Source organism: Telopea speciosissima, chromosome 8 (genome assembly GCF_018873765.1).
Source record: "Telopea speciosissima isolate NSW1024214 ecotype Mountain lineage chromosome 8, Tspe_v1, whole genome shotgun sequence".
NCBI classification, from domain to species: domain Eukaryota; kingdom Viridiplantae; phylum Streptophyta; class Magnoliopsida; order Proteales; family Proteaceae; genus Telopea; species Telopea speciosissima.
Genome location: NC_057923.1, coordinates 61,756,644 through 61,778,368, shown reverse-complemented (window position 1 = coordinate 61,778,368; position 21,725 = coordinate 61,756,644). Strand labels below are relative to the sequence as shown.

Below are 21,725 nucleotides of genomic sequence, written 5' to 3'. Positions count from 1 at the left end.
GATCTCTTGCCCTTAATTTTCTTATTTCGTACATCTAGATAAAGAAGTGGGTTCAATTATGCATTAGTGTTTAAGGGTTTGATGATTTGGATCCAATCAGTTTCATTAAGGAGTGATCTAGCTGGTAAAGGGGTCCAATCTAGATATACCTTATTTTAATACATTTATGATTTAACCTATATATTACTTTAAGGAGAGTGTTCTCTACGTGGGATGTAGGGACCACACCACTCATGATAGACAATGAGAGTCTACATGTTGGCACATTTTATTTTATTTTTGATAAAAGGAGTTCTATTGATTGAAGCGTGAAAAACGCATAGACTCAGCATTACACATATCAACGATCCATGGAGTGGATACAGGCCATGATGTCATACACGCAAGTGACACAGCCTTCCTGGCCAAAATATCAACGACATTGTTGAGGGACCTTGGGATAAAAGAGATAGAGCAACTGGGGAAAAGAGACATTAAATGATTAATTTCATGAAGAACCGGCATGATGCAAGTTGGAGGAGAGCTAGGAGATAAGATTTGTCGGATTAGCTCCTGGCAATCTGATTCCAGAAGGATCTGACAATAGCCTTCACTCATTGGGGGGCAGAATTTCTGCCGTTCATGGGGACATGCGGATCATTTCCTGCCCCCCCTGTGTTTGTGCGTGGCTCCCTGCATCCTTCGCACATAACATTTCTCCATTACTTTATAAGATAATACATACGACTATATACAAAATTCCAAAAAGAAAAAGGGTCAAAGCTAGTTTAGAGACACCTTGTAATAATTATTCCAGTTATTTTTTATCAAAATTTTATACAACATTATGTAATATTTTTTAAGAAGAGAATATAAGAATATTTTGATTATAGGCAAAAAAATTATTGGTTAGACAAATCATGATTCCTTTTTTTTTTTGTTTTTTTTTTGTCTCATTAACCCTCGCATGGGTGCAGCGGCTACATAACCAGACACCGATCTCTTGCCCTAAAATTAACACCTATTGACAAAGCATCCTTACGGATTAAAAGGTTGTTTGGACATTGTTCCTTGGGATCAAGGATGGAAAGAGGATACCAGGAAACCATGTGCGGGTCAAACAAAATCTAGGGGCCCTACTAACTGATCCTATGCCACCCACCTTGTATTGCACACTTTTTCAGTTTTTCCCGCTACAAAATCTTAATTTTTCTCAACAAAATCTTTTATCATTTAATGATAGATATTGTTCTTCTCCATAAAATCTTCACCTTTATTGCTATAAAAAATCTAGGGCTATATAGCTACTCACTGAATGGGTCAAATCTTAAACCCACTACAATTAAAAAAAAATTATTTTGAGAAATACTTCTTCTTTCTTTTTAAACTGAAAATTTTTGGGAATGTTTTAGACTAGTAGAGTACAACCATGGCAATCCATGGCTTCATAGATTGGAAGGGAAAACCCATCAACAAAGACAAGCATGGTGGAGCCAGAGCTGTATGGTTCATCTATTGTAAGAGGGATTCCAATCAATATTAATTTTAAAAGTATATATTTCTAATATTGCCATGAAATTTTAGATTGTTCTTATTTTTGGTATGTGAAAGTCATCTTTTTCATTTAAGGGGTGCCCGCCTAGATATCTAATGGTTGGATTGGCTTACATTTTCTTAGATCTACCACTACAAGAAAAATGCTCAAGGGAAGTGTTTCTATGATACTTTTAGCTGTTAAAAATGTTTTTAAGAGACTTTAGTTCCTTGTAGTTGTTAAATATTCGTAATTTAGGTATTACATAATAGTTTTTGTGTTTTGCCTTTAAAGCATAGTTGAAAAACTAGGTTTTGACTTGATCGAGTCATCCGAATCGAGTCAAAATTTTGGAAAACCTGGTCAAAAGTCATGTAGACTCGGTCAAGATATAAAATGATGCGATTTGGTATTGACTTGTCTGAGTCAAGCAAGACTCGGTTTTTAAACCCGAAACACTTTTAACTAGGAGAGTCTTGTCAATTTTTAAATACATAAATGCAACTTGACTTTTTTTTTGGTAATATAAATATTACTTGATTATGAGTGAATATATCAATAAATAAGTAACAACTAACAAATGTAAAATTAAATGTATAAAACAATAAAATCTAAAATGCTTGTCAAAACTAACGTTTTGGATCTCTCTCTTCTTAGAAATTGCCATGTAACATTTATAACTCTATATATAAATGAAAAGAACCCATCTCTCTATCTCCACATTGCAGTTTTTATCATTCAATGCATAACAATGTAGCATTTATTATTATTTTTTAATAATAAAAAAAACATGACTCGGATTGACCAGGTTTAACCAGGCCGAGTCACCAGATTTTCTACGAGACGAGTCGAGTCAGAAAACCTGATTTTCCAACTATGCTTTAAAGTACTAATTTTTAGCAACGATAATATTTTATCACCACTAACAATTCCTTTTTAGAGTCGATAAAATTTCACTACCTTTTATTAAACATTATTATTGTTATGATAATAATAATCGTCAAGTATAATAAAAATTTTAGCGACGATATTTATACTACCACTAAAGCCTCTATATCCCAATGGTTTAATTGCTAATGGTTTTAAAAAAACACTATCGTATATATCGGCCTATCCATACTAATATCGTATCGGTCAATACCGATTCATTTATACTGGAGACTTTATACATCCGCCTCTAACTATGGCTCTTTAGTGGTGTTAATTTTTAGCAGCCACTAAAGATCTATTATTTAATTCACTAAAAGAACAAAATCTTAAGAAATTAGTGGCTATAATTTTCTATTGCCACTAAACATCTATTATTTAATTCAACAAAAGAACAAAGCCTAAGCAATTAATTAGTGGCGACTTAATAAAAAATTACCACCACTAACGGTCTATTAATTAATTTAATAAAAAGAACAAAACCTTAAGCAATTAGTGGTAATTTAATATTTCCGTCACTAACTATACATGGACCTTTACTGGAGGTAAGTTTTCATCGCCACTAAAGATATATAACCACTACCAAATAAAGAAGAGTGTGTAATTTTATGAATATGCAGATCCCAATATCTCTTGATCACATGTTAAGTTTTTACGATGGGGTGAATGTTCACGTACGTGAACGACTCACAATCATTCAGATGGGACATTCCCACATAATGGATTCCATCTGAACAATTATGAATCATTCACATACGTGAATGTTCCTTGTTCACAGTTTCTACTGGGGGTTTCTTTAAAGCATTAATTGGACGAAGATGCTGCAATTTTGTGAACATGTAGATCCCAACATCTCTCTAGTCACATGTTAAATTTCTGAACATATAGATCACAATCTCTCCGCGAAGCGGGGGTAAAGCTGCATACATTACAATTCGGCTCTAGCTCCTACAGCTATGGCGGGAACTGAAAGATCCAACCCAACAAAACAAGGGGTGTTTGGATCATTTCATAGGTCTCTCCCCCTATGAGAGTCAGGTGCCCTCCCTGGCGGGAGCCGTACGCCCTTTTCTTTAAAGCATTAATTGGGTCCTTTTGCTATTTGGCAGTTATGAATATGTTGACAAACATGTCCTACACACCAATCTTTCTGAACATGGTTACCTACCTACATGAAACCATGCATATGGATGTTGCAACCACTTCAGACACTGTGACTAACTTCTTTGGCGTTACTTGCGGATTCGCCTTACTTGGAGGCTTCATCTCAGACTCCTATCTCACCAGATTCTATACCTTACTTATTTTTACTCCCCTTATGGTCCTTGTAAGTGCGCTTTCTCTCTCTCAGATCCAGATCTTCTACGGCGCGGGCTGCCTGTCCTGCTGTGTTGCGCAAACACAAGGCGGCGTGCATTGACCACGTTACCTCTATCCGAACGCCTTACCCGAGCGGGGGTAAGGCGGTCATTATACGCAGCCCTATGTCTACGCAGCATAGGGCAGTGCACCGTAGAAGATCTGTTCTCTCTCTCTCTCTCTAGTGGTGTAATTCTCTTGTTTGTTGGTTTAGGGGCAAGCCATGCTAGCACTGCAAGCATATTTTCCATCACTACGGCCACCGAATTGTGACACTTCAAAGCAATGGAGCAACTGTGAGCCTCTTCATGGCCACAAGGCTGTTATCCTTTACATTGCCTTATATATTATGGCATTAGGGAATGGGTGTTTCAGAGCTAACCTTCCACCTTTCGGGGCAGAGCAATCCAGTGAAAATGATGATGACGACCAGACATCAAATTCTTCATCATCATTGCCGCGGTGGCGGCGGCACAAGTCTAGTAGTTACTTCAATTGGCTCAACTTAAGTACTGTGGCTGGAAATATAATTAGCCTAATTTTCATAGTTTGGGTTCAGAAGAACTATGGATGGGCACAAGGCTTTGCTCTATCTGCAGCTGTTCAGCTACTTGGAGTCTTGGTGCTTGCTTCTGGTTTATTGTTTTATCGTAACCAAATGCCTAGAGGAAGCCCTCTAACTCGAATTTTGCAGGTAATTTGGAACATACTAAAACCCTAGGAGGGGTTGATGAACCCTAGGATGGTGGGTGAACCATCGTCCTCGATTGGTGGAGGAAAACTTTGTCTTATATTTTATATCTACATTTCTCTAATAATTGCTAAGGAGTTCTGTTTTTAATTCCAGGTTTTGGTGGCTGCATTTAGAAAAAGAAAACTTGGATTACCTGAGAATGAAGAGGAGCTGCACCAAGAGAGATCCAATGAAAACGTGGTGGATGAGATGCTTTCACACACAGAGGGCTTCAAGTAAGTCATCAAAATTACCTTCATTGTGAAATATTGTGGTGAAATGTAATATAGAAACTTCTCATGATTTTCTCCTGAGGCACATTGGAGTTACTATGCCCCAGTTTCGATACCATTTGTTGGGACTCAGGTAGAACTCATCCTTAAAAGCTAATCTTTAAGACAGGGTGCCCAAGTCCTTATATGTCTTCATATCGAACTATTCACATCCGATGTAGGATAATTGATTTCGCAGGAACCCCAACAAAGGGACCATGCGAGTTTTCTTTCAGACCTTCACCATAGGAAGAATCCCTTTGTCATAGGCATCTAAAACCTATGATGATTGTGTTAGAAAAACCTTGGGTTTTACATGAAACCCTAAATAAATTCCATACAGAAAACTAAAACAAGATTTAATCAAATACGAGAGAAACGATGTGTATGTAGCTTAATTATTGAATTTTGTCATCAGATTCCTAGATAAAGCTTCAATTTCGATATTCGGCGGCTCTAATATGAAATGGGCCCTTTGTAGCATGAACCAAGTAGAGGAGACAAAGATAGTTTTGAGAATGCTCCCAATCTTCATCAGTGCTGTACTTGCTTACATTCCAATCCCACAACTCTTGGCTTTCACTATCCAGCAAAGTAACACAATGGACACTACTATGCTGGGAAAACTCATGAAGAATAATATTAATGTCTCTCCAGTTACTCTCATTGCAGTCCCCATGGTTATGCAAATGGTTTTTCTTGTTATCTATGACAGACTATTCGTGCCATTCGCGAGGAAGATGACCGGATATCGAACCGGCATCACTCCCTTGCAACGCGCAGGCGTAGGCTTCATGGTAGTTTCATTAGGAACTGGTACAGCTGCCTTGATAGAGAAGAGAAGGAAAAGAATTGCAAGGCAGTATGGATTAATAATGGATGATCATCAAGTGCCCATGTCTATAATGTGGCTTGGGCCACAATATTTTTCTATAATGATAACTGATGTTTTCACATATGTTGGATTGCTAGAGTTCTTCAATATTGAAGCATCAAGAGGAATGAAATCACTGGGTTCTGCTATCTTCTCATGTGTCTTAGGCTTGGCATCCTTTCTGGGTTCTGTTCTAGTGGATGTACTAAACAAAGCCACAAGTTCAACTGGAACAAATAATATTGGATGGCTTGGGGGAAACAATTTGAACAAGAATTATCTTGACCATTTCTATTGGCTGCTTTCCATCCTTGGCTTGGTAGGGTTTTTCAACTATTTGTATTGGGCAAAGAGTTATGTGTATAAGAGAAATAAGCTTATTCGAATGGAAGATGGCTGAACCCTTCCTTGGCTAGGAATAGTAAAACATTAATTTTTTTTCTTGGTAAATGATCACTTAATAAAAGCCAAGATCAATTTCCTTCAATTTCCTCATGGAATCATTTTGTACTCATCTCAAGTGGTTGTTGTCATTCCCTTGTTTCTCTTTAGGTAAAATCCCTTGGTTATCTTTGGGAGGGGCACTCATTTACCATGTGACCTTGTCCATTACAATTATAACATGTTATTTTAGTAGATATGGGAGGATCACATTTGGTCAAGGGAGATCCACCTTTGAACTTTTTTCTATTAAAGCTTGGAATTTTCTAGAGAGATAGGCAACTTCATCATCATTAATTTGTCTATTAAAGACCTATCTATTTTGCTTGTAAGGTATCCTATTTTGAATGAAATATTATCTTGTTGCTTCAAACACTCTTATAAACCAACTTGAGTTCCTCCTGCTGAAATCAAATTGAGTTTCAATCTTCAATCTTAAGGAACTGAAGAACCTCCAGTGACCTTGAAGTGTTGCCAACATCAACCTTTAAGAGTCGGTAAGTCGACCTCCACCAAAGGACTTAGAAGAGTACTTTTTTAAAGTTATTATCATCCTCACCTATGGGAGTTGAAAATATCACCAAGGAGACCATGTTTTGAGGTTGGACCTGGTCCTTGAGTCTTAGTGCATAACTTGGTTTGTCCTTGGACCACATTTTGGGGCTGAGCCTTGTGAGTTTGATGGGCTTTAATACGGGCATATCTCCTTAGGGACTTGTGATCAAGTAATAGATGGATGCACTCGGACGCATCACATGGAGTGCAATATCCTTTCTTTTGAGATTGAAACTCCCTGAGGATCATCTCATGGGTAATGAGAGATTCAATGAGCTCCTCAACATGAAGTTTTTTGAGGTTCTTTGCCTCTGCAATGGTGGTAACCTCAAGTAACCAACTTTTAGGTAATGATCTAAGAATTTTACTAACAAGTCCCACAGAAATATAGAATGTACCAAGTGGATTTAAACTATTAATATTATCTATGGATCTAGCATAGACATAACAGAAATTGACTCATCATCCTTCATTTTAAATGATTCAAAATGACTAAGAAATTGATTTAGAGTCCTTCACCTGATTAGCGCCTTCATGATCTCCAACACTCTTACAATGCTTTTAAGGGCTCAACATTTACCCAAGTGATTAAGCCATGCACACTCAAGTCTAGTGGTTTCAACAATAAGGCTCACCACTAACAACCCAAAAAACACTCTCAACAATGATGAAAAGAAGATTTACAAGCTCAATGGCCAAGATAGATAAAATGAAGCTTAAAACAGAACCTCTAGAAGGTGAATATACAAATGTATAGTTCAAGTAGAGATTCTCATAATATGAGCACTAATGTGACTTTAAGATGTTTAATTTCAAGCACTTAATCGCTTTTCAAGACACCCCAACAAAGGTCTTAATTAAATAATGCTCAAAGGGGGCTAAAAAAACCCTTGCCAAAATAGGGTCTAACAGGCCAAAAATTGCCTAGCCAGTCGACCGCGCACCTTTACATAGGATTCTACAAGAGATATATAAAATATATAATGAAAATCCCGGCCAATTCTAGAGATATCTTCGAATATGGTCCATGATGAATGTATCCTTTGAATTAGCTTTTGATCCACTTGTATAGAATGTAACATCTTTAGCAAAATATGGCCTTCACAAGGCACATGATCCTCTTTGAATTATCACTTGTTGCCAAAAGATTGAGAGTCAAGAAATCTTGACCAACTAATTAAGAAGCCATTGCACCAAACCATCCTATATACTTACACAAACCATAACTAGGGATAATAGAGGAAACATTAATATCAATCACTTTTTTTTTTTTTGGTAAGACATTAACATCAATCACATTCCCATGGTTTAGTTTTCACCAAAAATCAAATAGACTTTTTCTTAATAGGACCAACCTATTATCTTAATACTTCCCGCGCGTAACCACCTTACCTGGTGTTTACTCAACTCCCACTCAACTACCATTTATTGAAGAAACAAAAAATATCCAATTCCAGTTTGAGTAGCCATACCAATCTGGTTCTTAAAACTATGGGGTGTTATTTAAGCGACAAAATTTGATTTGGACATATGGTTAGCTAGACATATATATTTTAGGCAGAAATTCTTCTCCATCTTATGTAGAGGAATCATCCACTTTTTTAGGATCATTAATACTCCTACCCTTATTATATGAGGCCGGTCAATTCCCTGATACCCATTGCACACCATCTAAACCTTAAAACTAGTCATTAAGGAAAACCCGATCCTATATATATTTCTTTTAAGTAAGAGATCTCTACACAAGCATCTGGGTCAATGGGTGAGCATGTCTGGGTATCTATCCCAAGGGCAGAGGCTTCATCTCACGGTATCCTGTGAGAAGGCTTAAGAAACACCACCAAATAGAGATCTTTTTGCCATTTCATATATAATATTATAATAATTAATTATCAACCATTATTTATATCTTAATCTACCACCACCGAGAGGCTAGAGTTTAATAAAATACTTTCTACTTTTACAAATTATTTTTTTTTGGAAATTTTTTCTACTTTATTCATATTAAAGTTAAATATAATAAGTGGTTGTTGTTCTACGTCATTGAGATTATTCCACTTTTAGATCTCCATTGTAGGACCCAATAAATACCAGTTGGTAGGGAAATTTTCTATACATACGAGGTTCAAAGAAACTCTTCATATATCCTTTATGAAGTGACGTTTAGATTACTTTAGAGGAGTGAAGAAAGAAAGGTGATAAAATGGAAATGGACCAAATAATACTAATCAATGTTCAAAGAAACTCTTCATATATCCATAGAAGAGATTCCTTGAACATTGATTAGTATTATTTAGTCCATTTCCATTTTATCACCTTTCTTTCTTCACTCCTCTAAAGTAATCTAAACGTCACTTCATAAAAAAGCACCACATGGAAGTGGCGTGGAAATATTAACACACTTGTTTGAGTACATACTTTTTTGTGTCAAAAAGCTTCCACTAAACCAAGCTTCTACCTATATCTACACTCCACCACTATAGTTTCCATTTAAACAAACAAAAAAGATATTATCATCCACCACTATATATAGTTCTCGATCTCTTTCTCTTTCTTTTGTACCTTTATGAGGTTTACCGACGATTCGGGTTCTGACTCGGTTCTATAAATTATGGAACCCCACAATGTTAAAAAATTCAAAACTCGGACATGACTCAATGATGTGATGATGATTTGAATTGAGTGAATTCAAAATCCACTAGTAGTCACCTCAACTAGTCATTAAAAGTAGGGGTGCAAGTTTGGCCCGGTCTGCCCAAATCCGCCCTGAGCCCGAACAAGGCTTGGGCTAAGATATTTGACCCTGAGGGCAGGTCAGGGCTGAAAATTTCTGGCCCTGAGTCAGGGTCGGGTCGGGTTAGGGTTGAGGCCTCAAGCTAAGCTTGGCCTGGCCGGGCTCGACCCTAATTTAAGTTATACTATAAAATATATATTAATATAATATATACATTATAAACTTTAAATGTGTCACCCACATTTTTTTATATAATATATTATATATGAAGATCGACAATAAGTGATATAATACTTTCTATTATAGTGTTATTTTATGTAAAATCGATAATGTTCTCCCCGGCTCATTCCAGCGCATGCATTGCCTTCCCCTTCCCCATGATCAGGGCCAATCAGGGTTAGCCCAGCCCAACCCTGAGCACGGGTCAAGGTTGGATTTTTTTGGCCCTGAGTGAGGGTCGGGTCGAGTCAGGCCTGGGCCTAGCTAAGGGGACTTAGGGTTACGCTAGGGTTCTATAAAGCCCGGCCCAACCCGACCCTGTTGCAGCCCTAATTAAAACCAGTAAATAATATTCAAAAAATATAAATCTATGAACCCAGATCCGGCTCCTCTCCAGCGCACCCCAGTCCAACACGGGGCACATGTCAACACATGGATGGGGTGCCGATCCAACGACACCCCCGAGCTGAGAATGGTGCACATCGCATTAACATGCACATAAGATGGGCATGCGATGCACATGCAATGTGCATCATTCCCAGCTTGAACGGCACCCCCTCTATTATTGGTGAAGCTTGATCTCAATTCTAATCCAGAAAGTACCATTGATACTTCGGCCGGCTCGTCGAGACATTCAATTTGATATTATTTCACCCTATGTTGGTTCAGGACTAGACTAGATTGGGTGGGCTTCTAGGGACAGTTTTGTATTTTCGTGGGTTAGGGTTTTCTCTATTGTAACTATATATATAGTTGTTTTAAAGGTGTGAGAGAGGTTTTGTATCTTCACAGAAATAGTGGATCTGGGACTATCACTTCGTTGTAGATGTAGCTAGCCTACCTTCTTGGGGGTGAATCACATAAAAATCTCTATCTTGTGTGTGTGCTTTCTTTTTCTTCTACAAATTGTATTCTGTTGCGTTGTTTTTCTAATAGCATCCACATGTCAACATCTGCCCCCGCACTGGACGATGTCCAGCTCAGGGGTGCGCTGGAGAAGAGCCCAATCCAAAGAACCCACATGTGCAATGGTCCTCCATTATTTCATACTCTTGTCTTTGACGCTACTAAGTGCACATATGTCTTATCATTAGCTCATATGGATATTATATAAAGAGGAGAGACTTTGAGTTGAGTTTGAGGCATATGCCTGATAGCATCATCTCTCTAACACCAAATATTATGGCTGTTCAGGTTTACATGGATTGGAAGGGCAAACCCATCAACAAAGAGAAGCATGGTGGAGCCAAAGCTGCTTTGTTCATCTGCTGTAAGTGATGACACCTTGATGATCTACTAAACCCAAATCAGAATTTTTCAATTTTGGTTTTTAATTAATGTTATAATACTTATTAATGAATGAGAAGAGATGAGTAGTTATTATAAAATTAGATTGAGAATTTGGGATTGTGAGATGATGATGATGATGATGATGATCATGGGTTTCTTTCTTCTGTTGTTGCAGTTATGGTGGTGATGACTAACATGTCTTATGCACCAACCTTTCTAAACTTGGTGACTTATCTTAGAGGTACAATGCATATGGATGTTGCTACTGCCTCAACCACTGTGACCAACTTCTTTGGTGCTACGTGTGCTTTCGCTTTGCTTGGTGGCTTCATCTCTGACTCTTACATCACTAGATTCAAAACCTTACTTCTTTTTGCTCCACTTGTTTTCCTTGTAAGTCTCTCTCTCTCTCTCTCTCTCTCTTAATTCCCAGGTAAAGGTTTCTTCTTCTTGGTCTCAATATTGTTGGGATTGATATCTCTTCTTCCTCCATTATAGACCTTAAGTTTAATGTTATGACCAGATGCTTCACCTTGAAACTTGAAACAGCTTTCTCTTCCAAAACCCATAAGAGAGAGAGAGGTGGCAAACCAGCTCTAAGGTAAAGTTCTTGTTGGCTAAGTTAATTGCTTTATTGGTCATCATGAGAAAGTCACGACAGAGTGATAAAGGTGGAGACCAAAAGCTAGACTTTAACTCCCATAAATGGGGGCCTAGACTAACTTTCTCTCTTCCGTATAGGGCAAAGACTCTGCCTTCACCACTTACTTGGTCTACCATCCTCGTATCATAATAGGACCCATGAGGTGACTCAATGTGAGAATAGGGAAATAGGGAATTAGTAAAGCACCCTTTTTCTACAAGGAAGCAAAGCAAGTAAACCTACTTTTAAAAAATAAATAAAAACCCTCACTTTTGCTCTTTTGTTTGGGGGGTTTGGTAGGAACCTTTACTGGGTCCTTATTTGCTTTAATCTTTTGTAGATCAAAATGATATTGGTAATGGGATCAAATTTTTCTTCACCCACGGGTGAGGGCATCGGAATGATATTTTGGAAATATACTAAAAGTCTATAGGAGTTTGTGAACCTTTGGATAATGGGTGAATCATCCTTTATGGATAGAGGAAAACTTAATCCTTGTTATCATAATTCTTGAGGGAAAATTTTGTTTTAGATCAAAAGTGGTTTATAGTACATGGGTTTTACTTAAAAAAACTTATAAGGGTGGCTCACCAATTTTTGGCCACGTGGTAGGATGATGTGGTTAGTTCTGATTGTTGGATACGTAGGTCTAGTCGAATTCATTAATTATGCACGCTATAAATTCCAAGATTTAATTCAATCACATACTCTCCCTTTTATTGACATGCATCCTTGTATTTTTTTTTTTTTATGTTTGTGTATGCTCATGCATCCTCTTCTGTTTAAGTTGAAACTCATCTCCTAAGTTGGGGACCTTGAGGTCTACTATCCGCAAAAGTTGTACCCTATCAAATTTGCCACATGGCAGAAACTTAAGGCAAAAAAATAAAATGAGTGTGTGTATGAAATGACACTAGTATATTTATGTCATTATCAAAAGGTGTCACTGACATACACATTTTTCGAGTATGTGTATAAAATGACACTCTTACCCTCATTGAAAAAATAAATTATGTCATACCAAAAAGGCAAAAAAAAAAAAAAAAAAGTTACAAATTATCTGACACCTTGAGGGGTATCAGTAATAAAATCCCAATCATAAAACTTTTCTTGGTTCCTTTACAATCTCTAAAATATTGCTAAGGGATCGGTGATGAAAATCTCATTGACATCATTTTCTTATTGCGCAGAGAGAGAGAGAGAGAGAGAGAGAGAGAGAGAGAGAGATTCAAACATTATCACAACTATCAACTTAAAAGGTTAAGATAAGACTTGATTCTAGCTTATAATGCTGATATTGAGATCATTCATGTGTCATTATTAGTTTTAATTTTTTGTTCACTGAGGCATGTAATTATGTTTTAGTCTTGGTGTTATTAGTTATGATTTTCTATAATTTATAATCTTTTATAATTTGCTTCCAATTTTTATATGATTTACTAACTCTTATATGCATGCTAGATATATGTTCCAAATTGTGAAATAAAATCTTACACACTTAAGTTTTTTTATCGTTTTGATCTCATTGTTGTATGCAGGGCTTTGTCATGCTTACATTTCAAGCATATCTCCCATCACTTAGGCCACCGGCATGTGACAGTAGTACTTCTGGGGGGCAACAAAGCAGCAGCTGCAAACAAGTCCATGGCTCCAAAGCTGCTGTTCTCTACATAGCCTTATACATCATAGCCTTAGGTGAAGGAAGTTTAAGAGCAAACCTCCCACCATTTGGTGCAGAGCAGTTTGATGACGATGCCATCAGCAAGTCACGACGGAAGTCTAGCTATTTCAACTGGTTGAATGTTTGCATTTCGGGAGGATCAGTGATGGGTCTAATCCTGATAGTGTGGATTGAGTCCAGCAAAGGATGGGTTGAAGGTCTAGCTCTAACTTCAGGTGTTATGTTACTAGGACTCATAGTATTTGCATTTGGTTTTAAACTCTACCGTCATCAAATCCCAAGAGGCAGCCCTCTTACTAGGATGTTTCAGGTAAGAATATATATATAGATTAAGGTCTACTAATTAGCTAGATTGCTAATATATATGTTTATGTTCAATAACTTTTCATGCTTGGACTAAGCACATTGAGATTGCTAGTATATATCTAATTTTCTTCTATGACCTCAGGTTTTTGTGGCTGCATTTAAGAAAAGAAATCTTCCTTTACCAGAAAATATGGAAACTGAATTATTATACAAAGGACCTCCTGATGAAGAGATGATGATGATAGGGGAGATACTCCCACACACACAGAGTCTCAGGTAAGTCTACAAACCCCCATCAATGTAAAGAAGTGAAAGGGTTCAATTCTGATTATTAATGGAGAAACCCCTTCAATTTCAACCACTAGAGCTAATTTTGTTAAATTGCAGATTCCTGGACAAAGCTTCAATTCTGGTTGATGGAGGGCCAACAGGGAATTGGTCTCTTTGCACTGTAACCCAAGTAGAGGAGACTAAAGTTGTCCTCCGAATGCTCCCAATATTCCTAAGTGCTCTGCTTGCTTACATTCCCATACCACAACTTTTGACATTTACCATTCAACAAGGAGGCACAATGAACAATAAGCTGGGTAATATCAATGTCTCTCCTGTGTCTCTTGTGACTATTCCAATATTTTTCCAAACAATGCTCTTAGTCTTTTATGATCGGTTATTTGTGCCGCTTGCAAGCAAGATCACTGGACATAGAACTGGCATTACCCACTTGCAACGGATCGGTGTTGGCTTCATAATAGTATCACTAGCAGCAACTACAGCTGCTTTGATAGAGAAGAAAAGGAAAAGCATTGCAGAGGAGCATGGGCTGCTAATTATTAACTCATCAGGAGCTGCTGATCATCATGTGCCCATGTCTGTGTTGTGGCTTGGGCTGCAATTTTTTGCCATTGTTATCATAGATGTGTTTACCTATGTTGGGTTGCTAGAGTTCTTCAATAGCGAAGCATCGAAGGGGATGAAATCGCTCGGAACTGCCATCTTCTGGTGTATTCTTGGGTTAGCATCCTTGTTGGGCTCTACTCTTGTGGAACTAGTCAACAAGTACACCAGACATGGAAGAGGTATAGGAGAACAAGGGTGGTTGGGAGGAAACAATTTGAATCACAATCATCTTGATCGTTTCTATTGGTTGCTAGCAATCCTTGGCCTCGTGGGTTTCTTCAACTATCTGTTTTGGGCTACCAAATATGTGCATAGGAAAACTAATGTTGATCTGAGCAGTTGAAATTTGAAAATCTTAAGAATGAATCTACTTGGAGTGGAAACAGTAGACATAATACTCAAACATGCAGGGACATGTGTACAGATATGGCCTTATTAACTATTGCTTCATCATAAATCATTCATGCATGGCTCCTATTCTAAGGGGGAAAAAAAAAAAGAAGTCAAGTGATCATCAAGGTTCAAGGTTTTGTGAGGGGTAAAGGATTAAACAAGTTGAACATTTAAAGGTTTTGGATCCATAATAAACATTGAAAACAAAGCTTGAAAAAAAATGTTGAGATGTGTTACCCAATATTATAAGGATATTTTTGGTTTTTTATTTATGCTTTATTTATGTACTTTTGAATAAGGGTAGGATTGTAATTTGGGCTGTGACACTGTTTACGTGAACAGTGTCGTGAACAGTATCGTGAGTAGTATCGTGAACAGTGTTTCCCTTTGTAATCTCTTTTATTATTATTATTATAAATAGAGAGCTTGACAGATCAATGCCATTCACGAAATTCCTGTTTTGTTAACAAAAAAAAAAAAAAAACCAATTGAGTACTTATCCTTAAGGATCCTCTATCCCTCATACCTCTAGTTGCCACTCTTGCTTCTAAATTTATCGCCAACAAGCATATAGCGCACTTCTGGCTTTATTTTACAGCAGCTGCTTCAGCTTCAGGCACCCGAGCATTTTGAATATTAGCATCCATAGGAATTTTATATATATATAATTACAATTTTCACATCCCTGATGATAAAAGCAACTCAGATATGTTGTATAAGGAAGAGAAACATTTCTTCTTATTGTGATAAAAAAAAAAAGGGAAATCCTTGTGGAGGAGGGGGTAACCACTTGATCTGTTCATTGTCCTGATACATAAAACCACTGCCACTGGAGCTCTGTTTTCCCTAATTCTCTTGAACTTTCACAGCCTGTAACCCATTCCATCATTTCAATACAGTCAACAAACACTCCTGCATATGAAAATCCACCATGAAAGATTTTTGAGTCTTTGTTGCCTAATTGCCTTCAACTCTTCTCACATCCTTCTCCATTTCAAGTAAAGGTCTATGGTCCCAGAAGGCTTTAAAAATTTTGTGAATTCCTTGCAACTGACGCACTCCTTGTGCAAATATTCAAAATCAGAGCCCCACTAAACATACTCAGCAAAGGAACAGTTCACAATAGATTAGTGCCATCATCATCATCATAAAAATCACAGAAGGGACAGCTTATAATCTGCCACTTGGCGTCAGTCTAGTTGGGATCGCCTTCTTCGAGCATTTTGATTTTTACAAATGGTTCAGCAAATTGATTGTGCGGATTAGCAAGATGCTCAATTATAGGATTTCGAGCCACCCAATAGAGCCAAGTTCAACCAGATGCATTAATAGTTCACCGAATCTATGAAAACCAAGCAATTGAACTAGAAAAGAGAATCGTTTTGATATGAGTCCAGTTCTTAAAACTGCACTCATTTCATAAACATTGTTGCCAAACTGTGGTTTTAGAAACTGGATCTGAGTTTTTGTATTTTATTTCAAGAATTCAGCACAATAACGATTCTAGATTATCAGAGTTTTTTGTATTTTATTAACAATCTGATCTTGCCTTTTGATCTAGTAAACTAGAACATGGCAGAGCTACTCATATCTATCAAACATATCAGAATTGACTTAATGGCTCAGCTCTGGTGGGTTTGGGGATGATTCAGTTAGTTCCTTTCTAGAAAAAAACTGGAAATCAGATGAATTCAAACTTTAAACAGCAATTCTAGAAACGATGAGAATAAGAAAAGGAAAGAAATGCAAGCAAGGGGGAGCATGATTCTTGTCATGTGACTTGTCCGTCAACGATCAGATAGCCAGAAGCGTAGAGTGGATACATCTACAATTCATGTTGGCGGTGGATCAGGGAAAGAGCTGCCGGCAAACAAATTCGATAGAGCAACGGCAAGCACCGAGACCGGAACAAGCCACAGCAATGAATTTAGAAGTCCAATACGAAGCTTTGTCGACATTACCTCAGGACAACGGACTCGTTCTTCCGGAAAACCATACAAATCATCGATAACGATCTTAACCACAGAATCCAAAATCTTCTTTGATCGGAGATCGACGACAGGGGAACTGGTGGCCTGAAACAAAGCTTCTCTGATGAAATTTACTGCAATTCCAACATCAATACTTCCGGTCTTTGGAGTGTCGCAATCGATTACGGATCCATTATACTCGATCATACCACTGCTAGTTTCTTGGTTCTCCTCAACGATCGTAGTCGATGGAGAGACTTCAAACGGATCAAATGTTACAGAAGAGACTGGGAAATCTGGATTCATCGAAAGCTCGAGGACCTGAGTTGAAACAAGGACTTATCAGCGAAACAAAAGAATTGGCGGATAAAGAGAGAAACAGTGTTGAGAAAGTTACCTCCGAGAGTTGTTTGTTTTGATCAACAGAGGAGTTCACCAATACGTAATTGGAATCGTTCGAACTAGAATCCGATTTTCGAGGAGATTGATCTTCTGGAATAGCTGTAAACGCAGAGTCCAAGCATTTCTTGGAGATCTGCGAAGAGCAAAAAGGACTTGTTCAGGATAAAAGTGTACAAAAAGATGAAAACGAACAGGTTTGAAGGTCGGTTACGATCTCACCTTTAGAGACTTTTTCACTTGCTCGGAGGGAGATTTCGATGAAGCCTCCTTCACTCGCCGAATTGCAGACTCTGCGGACCTTGGCAGTTCCTTCTGGGGAGTCTGACTACCCTTCATCCTATCTCTGGCGGGAGAATTTTAACGTTCCGTTTGAAATATATAGTTTCGAACCGTCAAGTTTTAAATCTCAACTTAATCCTATCCGTTGGTCCATCCAATTCTATGATCCAACGGATGATGAATAATCAACAATTCCTAACGTTCTTACAAAAACAAGGCCCCACAAACAGGTGTATATGTGTGAGGGCATATGCGATAATAAATTTACAGCAGATTCACAGCTATATTGAACCGCCAGATTAGAATCTATCTGACATACATATTACACTACCGTTTATGTTTTTTACGTTCTTTTGGGGATGAAAGATTTTATCCTTTTACTGATGTTAGGATCACGGTTATAAATATCGGTATCGGATCCATCATATTGATTAATCAATATCGATATCTCATGATGGGTCGAATATGCATGTGGCAGAAAGTGTTGGGGGTATGATATCTTCTATTCCGTCACTTGCATTTGTGGGTTGATTTCGAAGAACCGTTAATAGGCCGTAGGGTTTGAAGCTTCGAGGCTTGAAGGACGAGCGGTTGTAACCTATGTGTGATTGTTTATTTCCGATTTACATTCTTGTTTGCATTGTTTTAAGTCCGTTATATATTTGTAACGAGATAGTATTCTTTGTAATTTGAGAGAGATGTGACGACGAGCAACTATAAACTATTCTCTATTGATAATGAACCATGTAAATCTTCGTGTTTGAATTGTGTTATTGTTTGTTTGTGATTTTTATATTTTCGTTTTTCTACAAAAAGGAGTCCAAAATTTTCAGCCCCAAACGGAGTTTAAGTTGCAAAATAAAACTTGGAAGATCTAGGGAGGTGCATTGACACATACAAATGATCCCTTTCAAAAAATGGGTAAAGTTGTTTGTGAGTGGTTACAACAAAACTCATAACTAGTCTTTTATACCCTTTAAGAAAATGTTCTAGGTAGACTGAAGGTAAGGCTATTTTTGTAATTTTGCCTCATAATTTATAGACCAAATTGGAATTGAAATTAATATGTTTCGTCCTATCTTAAGGGTAGTGAAGTAATATCATCGAACATTCTTACAACGGTGAACATGGAAGTTAGTTGTTGGTCTACATTCTTGCAGAGTTTTCACCAGCCCTTTGGATGTTATTATCGCTGCCCGTGTTAATGGTTATAGGATGAAGAAGGCAGGTGCGCGAGGAGGAGGAGGAGAGAGAGAGGCAGAGAACCCACCGCCATAGCTACCGGAGCTTAAGATGGAATGGGTTCAGCTTAATTCGATTTCCCAAACTACCTATTAAATTTAGACTGCTATCATGACATGATAGAAGGATGAGGGATCTTTGCAAAATTACAGTTTCAGACACATAAAATGAGTGACACATCATCGTTAAGGGACACAAAATGTACGGTTACGATATCTGTTTTTAACCTTCTTGGTTACAAACAGACACACCCTTAAAAAAATACAAGAATGATATGAACATTTGCTGGTGAGTATTTGATTGAATTCAAGTCTAAAATTTGATACATGACTTCTCCATTTGTAGTGATTCATCTAACAGTTAATAGGCAAAAATCAACTATCCATGTAACACAAAATAGTAAACCATCCAAAGAAGCTTATACGAACGGAGCATCTAAATGATCGAAAAATTTCCTTGTAAACATACGATTAGGATACAATACTTGTAATTGTATAAGGCTGAAATTTTATTTAGTTATATCGTTTCGAAGTCTTTATTGTCATGTAATCATCTTCGCTTGTACCTGGTTTTCATCTCTCACATTAGGAAAGGAGTTTGGTTGGCCTTGTGATGAAAACAAAGTCCATATGTACTTGAGACGTTAAATGTATTAGATCTTAAATGAAGGTAGCATTTTTTAAGAAGAAGAAGGAGATTTTATTTATTTATTTTTGGATACTAAAGAAAATAGAAAATTAGAAAAATAAGTCATCTACATCGATAGGACCTTTATGCTGCTTACTATAATCTATAGTAATTACATGCCCATTCTTGAACTAAAATTTTATAGAATTAAACATATGTACGGCTGTGTTTGGTTGGCATTCTTCGAATGCATTCTTGGTCGATTTCGCATTCTTGGATGATAAAAATAGTTATTTTTTTGTAAAACTAGTGAGCAACCTCGTGAAAATCGATTAAAATCACTAGTGTTGAACATCCCATCTGCACTGTCCTCCGAATATACTCCTTGTTGGATCCATTAACCTCTTATCTAAGACAAATGAATGAAAAAGATGGAGGATGGACAGAAATTTATAAACATTCAATCCTTATTCGTAGTGGACCTACAAACCAGACATATTTGGAACATTGAAAAAAGAAGAATAGGTGTCATTCCATTTCAATCTGTTTAATTATGACATAGCACACAAGTTAGATCAATACTGTGAAAAGACTTTACTCTTTGCCACGTCATTATCCCACCACCTAACACTTTCCAAAGAAAAGTTTTAAATTTGGGATGGATTATGGATTATGGCTAAAAACATTTTTTCAATCATTTTTTTGCTCATTATGGATTATGGATTATGGCAAAAACCTTCTCTCCACAAGTCCATCATGAAGAACGAATTCCGTAGGATGGCTAAGTCTGTTATCAACAAGGTTGCAGATAACGATTTTTTATCCTCTCAATTACATTGTCCGTACTTGATCGTCAAGTACATCTAATAGAGGGAGGTGGACCCCACCTCGGGCAGTGTGTTCGGGCAGGGGGTAGGATAGTCATTTCTGCCTCCTCTGTTAGATGTACTTGACTCAAGTACGGGCAGTGTAATTGAGAGGATAAAGATCCACATATAACTACTACAAGCCAAACCTGAAGAATGCAACCCTTGCAAGGTTTGGTGTTGTGCGAGCCTCAAGGTTAACAAGTCGGGTGTGAAGAAAAGGAACAGGCAGGGGGGTTTAAGGTCCACGGTAGAAAGTGAATCAATAAGTGAATTTTTGTGATGTGGTTCTTAGGTTTTCTTTTTGAAGCTTTTTCTTCCTTTGGACTCACCTTTTTTACATTTGGTAGTAAATCAGAGAGGCTGAGCCCCAAAAAGATCCTGTCATGCAATCTGGGCAGCTAGGCTGCAGGTGCAGCGCCTAAGGTGAGGCGACGCACATTTACCGTCTTACCGCGGTAAGGCGGTAAATGTGCGTCGCCTCACCTTAGGCGCTGCACATGCAACCCAGCTGCCCGGATTGACAGGAGCTGAGTCCGGTTGAGCCTCTTGTTTTGAAGGCTGAAATATATGTTTGGAGTTTGGACTTGAATTTTGAAATTTGGTTTACACTGTTTTGTCAAAAATAAAAAAAAAGAAGGGTAATTTATACATACCACCCTTGAGGTTTAACGAAAGTATAATTTTACCCCTCAGTATTGGATAATTCTACGTACCCTCCTGAGGTTTACAAACGTTAACAAATACACCCATTCCGTCAATTCATGACTAACAAGGTTAAAAATATACTGTGAACTGATTAAGTTGCCCTTACAAGAAGAAAAAAATTAAAAAAACAAACCTGCAACTCATCTTCCCCAAAACCGATTGGGGAAGATGAGTTGCAGGTATGGGAAACACCATGGAAACCGAGACAGTGGCACGACTCGTCCTTTGCATCACCACCATTCTAATGGCAGAGTTGATATAGGAGATCGTCTACAGGAGCCCACCACCACCACCACCACCGATTCTAAGCAGAGCTCCCCTGCGATGGTTGTCGTGACTGGTCTCGGCCAAAACTGCTCCGTCCTCGACCGCAAGTCCATGGTGGTCTCGGTTTCATCACCTTCCGCTCCCACGACTCTGCTGCTGCCGCCATCAGTGCTTCCCTTGATCCCTCTTTCCCCATCACCGTCGATTCCAGAAAGGTAACAGACACCCTAATAACTTTCCCTATTTCCCTTTCCTTTATCAATGTTTGACCTTGCTCCGTTGGAGTTGGGACTGTGGAAGAGGTCGTCTTTACTGGACTCACCTAGCCCTCACAGAGTTTCAGTATTATCTGAAACTCTCAATCTGTTGTTGTAACCTAATTTTCCAAACATCATCACCACATGTGAATGTTAAATCATGCTACCAATTTCTTCAAATTGGGGGGAAAATGACATCTTTAGCTTTAAGCCGTTAACCAGAGTGGGGCTACCCATCTACGCTGGGTATTGGGTGGCATTCTCGACTAA

The 21,725-nt window shown here is 37.9% G+C and overlaps 3 protein-coding genes and 1 long non-coding RNA gene across 4 annotated transcripts; 2 read left to right on the top strand and 2 right to left on the bottom strand.

Annotated features, from left to right (window-relative positions):
- Positions 1 to 4,022: 4,022 nt before the first annotated feature.
- On the top strand, positions 4,023 to 6,078 carry LOC122672543 (protein NRT1/ PTR FAMILY 4.3-like). The gene is made up of 3 exons (XM_043870005.1): positions 4,023 to 4,493; positions 4,647 to 4,768; positions 5,223 to 6,078. The coding sequence occupies exons 1-3, from the start codon at positions 4,023 to 4,025 to the stop codon at positions 6,076 to 6,078; spliced, it is 1,449 nt and encodes a 482-aa protein (XP_043725940.1).
- A 4,683-nt stretch (positions 6,079 to 10,761) lies between these two features.
- Positions 10,762 to 14,807, top strand: LOC122670523 (protein NRT1/ PTR FAMILY 4.5-like). The gene is made up of 5 exons (XM_043867436.1): positions 10,762 to 10,897; positions 11,093 to 11,310; positions 13,099 to 13,551; positions 13,690 to 13,823; positions 13,935 to 14,807. The coding sequence occupies exons 1-5, from the start codon at positions 10,774 to 10,776 to the stop codon at positions 14,785 to 14,787; spliced, it is 1,782 nt and encodes a 593-aa protein (XP_043723371.1). The 5' UTR covers positions 10,762 to 10,773; the 3' UTR covers positions 14,788 to 14,807.
- LOC122670525 lies at positions 12,326 to 21,567 on the bottom strand. The gene is made up of 3 exons (XR_006334222.1): positions 21,521 to 21,567; positions 21,166 to 21,446; positions 12,326 to 12,338 (listed from the first exon to the last, which is right to left on the bottom strand). It is a non-coding gene; the product is annotated as an uncharacterized LOC122670525 (long non-coding RNA).
- LOC122670524 lies at positions 16,639 to 17,548 on the bottom strand. Its single transcript, XM_043867437.1, has 3 exons — positions 17,429 to 17,548; positions 17,205 to 17,342; positions 16,639 to 17,128 (listed from the first exon to the last, which is right to left on the bottom strand). The coding sequence occupies exons 1-3, from the start codon at positions 17,543 to 17,545 to the stop codon at positions 16,670 to 16,672; spliced, it is 714 nt and encodes a 237-aa protein (XP_043723372.1). The 5' UTR covers positions 17,546 to 17,548; the 3' UTR covers positions 16,639 to 16,669.
- Positions 21,568 to 21,725: the final 158 nt, after the last annotated feature.

Excerpts from the sequence above, each read along its gene's own strand:
- LOC122672543 (XM_043870005.1), top strand. The coding sequence starts at position 4,023 with ATGCTAGCACTGCAAGCATATTTTCCATCACTACGGCCACCGAATTGT. Across the intron at positions 4,494-4,646 it reads CTCTAACTCGAATTTTGCAG|GTTTTGGTGGCTGCATTTAG; the intron begins GTAATTTGGAAC and ends TTTTAATTCCAG. Across the intron at positions 4,769-5,222 it reads TCACACACAGAGGGCTTCAA|ATTCCTAGATAAAGCTTCAA; the intron begins GTAAGTCATCAA and ends TTTTGTCATCAG.
- LOC122670524 (XM_043867437.1), bottom strand. The coding sequence starts at position 17,545 with ATGAAGGGTAGTCAGACTCCCCAGAAGGAACTGCCAAGGTCCGCAGAG. Across the intron at positions 17,343-17,428 it reads AAGTGAAAAAGTCTCTAAAG|ATCTCCAAGAAATGCTTGGA; the intron begins GTGAGATCGTAA and ends TGCTCTTCGCAG. Across the intron at positions 17,129-17,204 it reads AAAACAAACAACTCTCGGAG|GTCCTCGAGCTTTCGATGAA; the intron begins GTAACTTTCTCA and ends GTTTCAACTCAG.
- LOC122670523 (XM_043867436.1), top strand. The coding sequence starts at position 10,774 with ATGCCTGATAGCATCATCTCTCTAACACCAAATATTATGGCTGTTCAG. Across the intron at positions 10,898-11,092 it reads AGCTGCTTTGTTCATCTGCT|TTATGGTGGTGATGACTAAC; the intron begins GTAAGTGATGAC and ends CTGTTGTTGCAG. Across the intron at positions 11,311-13,098 it reads TTGCTCCACTTGTTTTCCTT|GGCTTTGTCATGCTTACATT; the intron begins GTAAGTCTCTCT and ends TGTTGTATGCAG.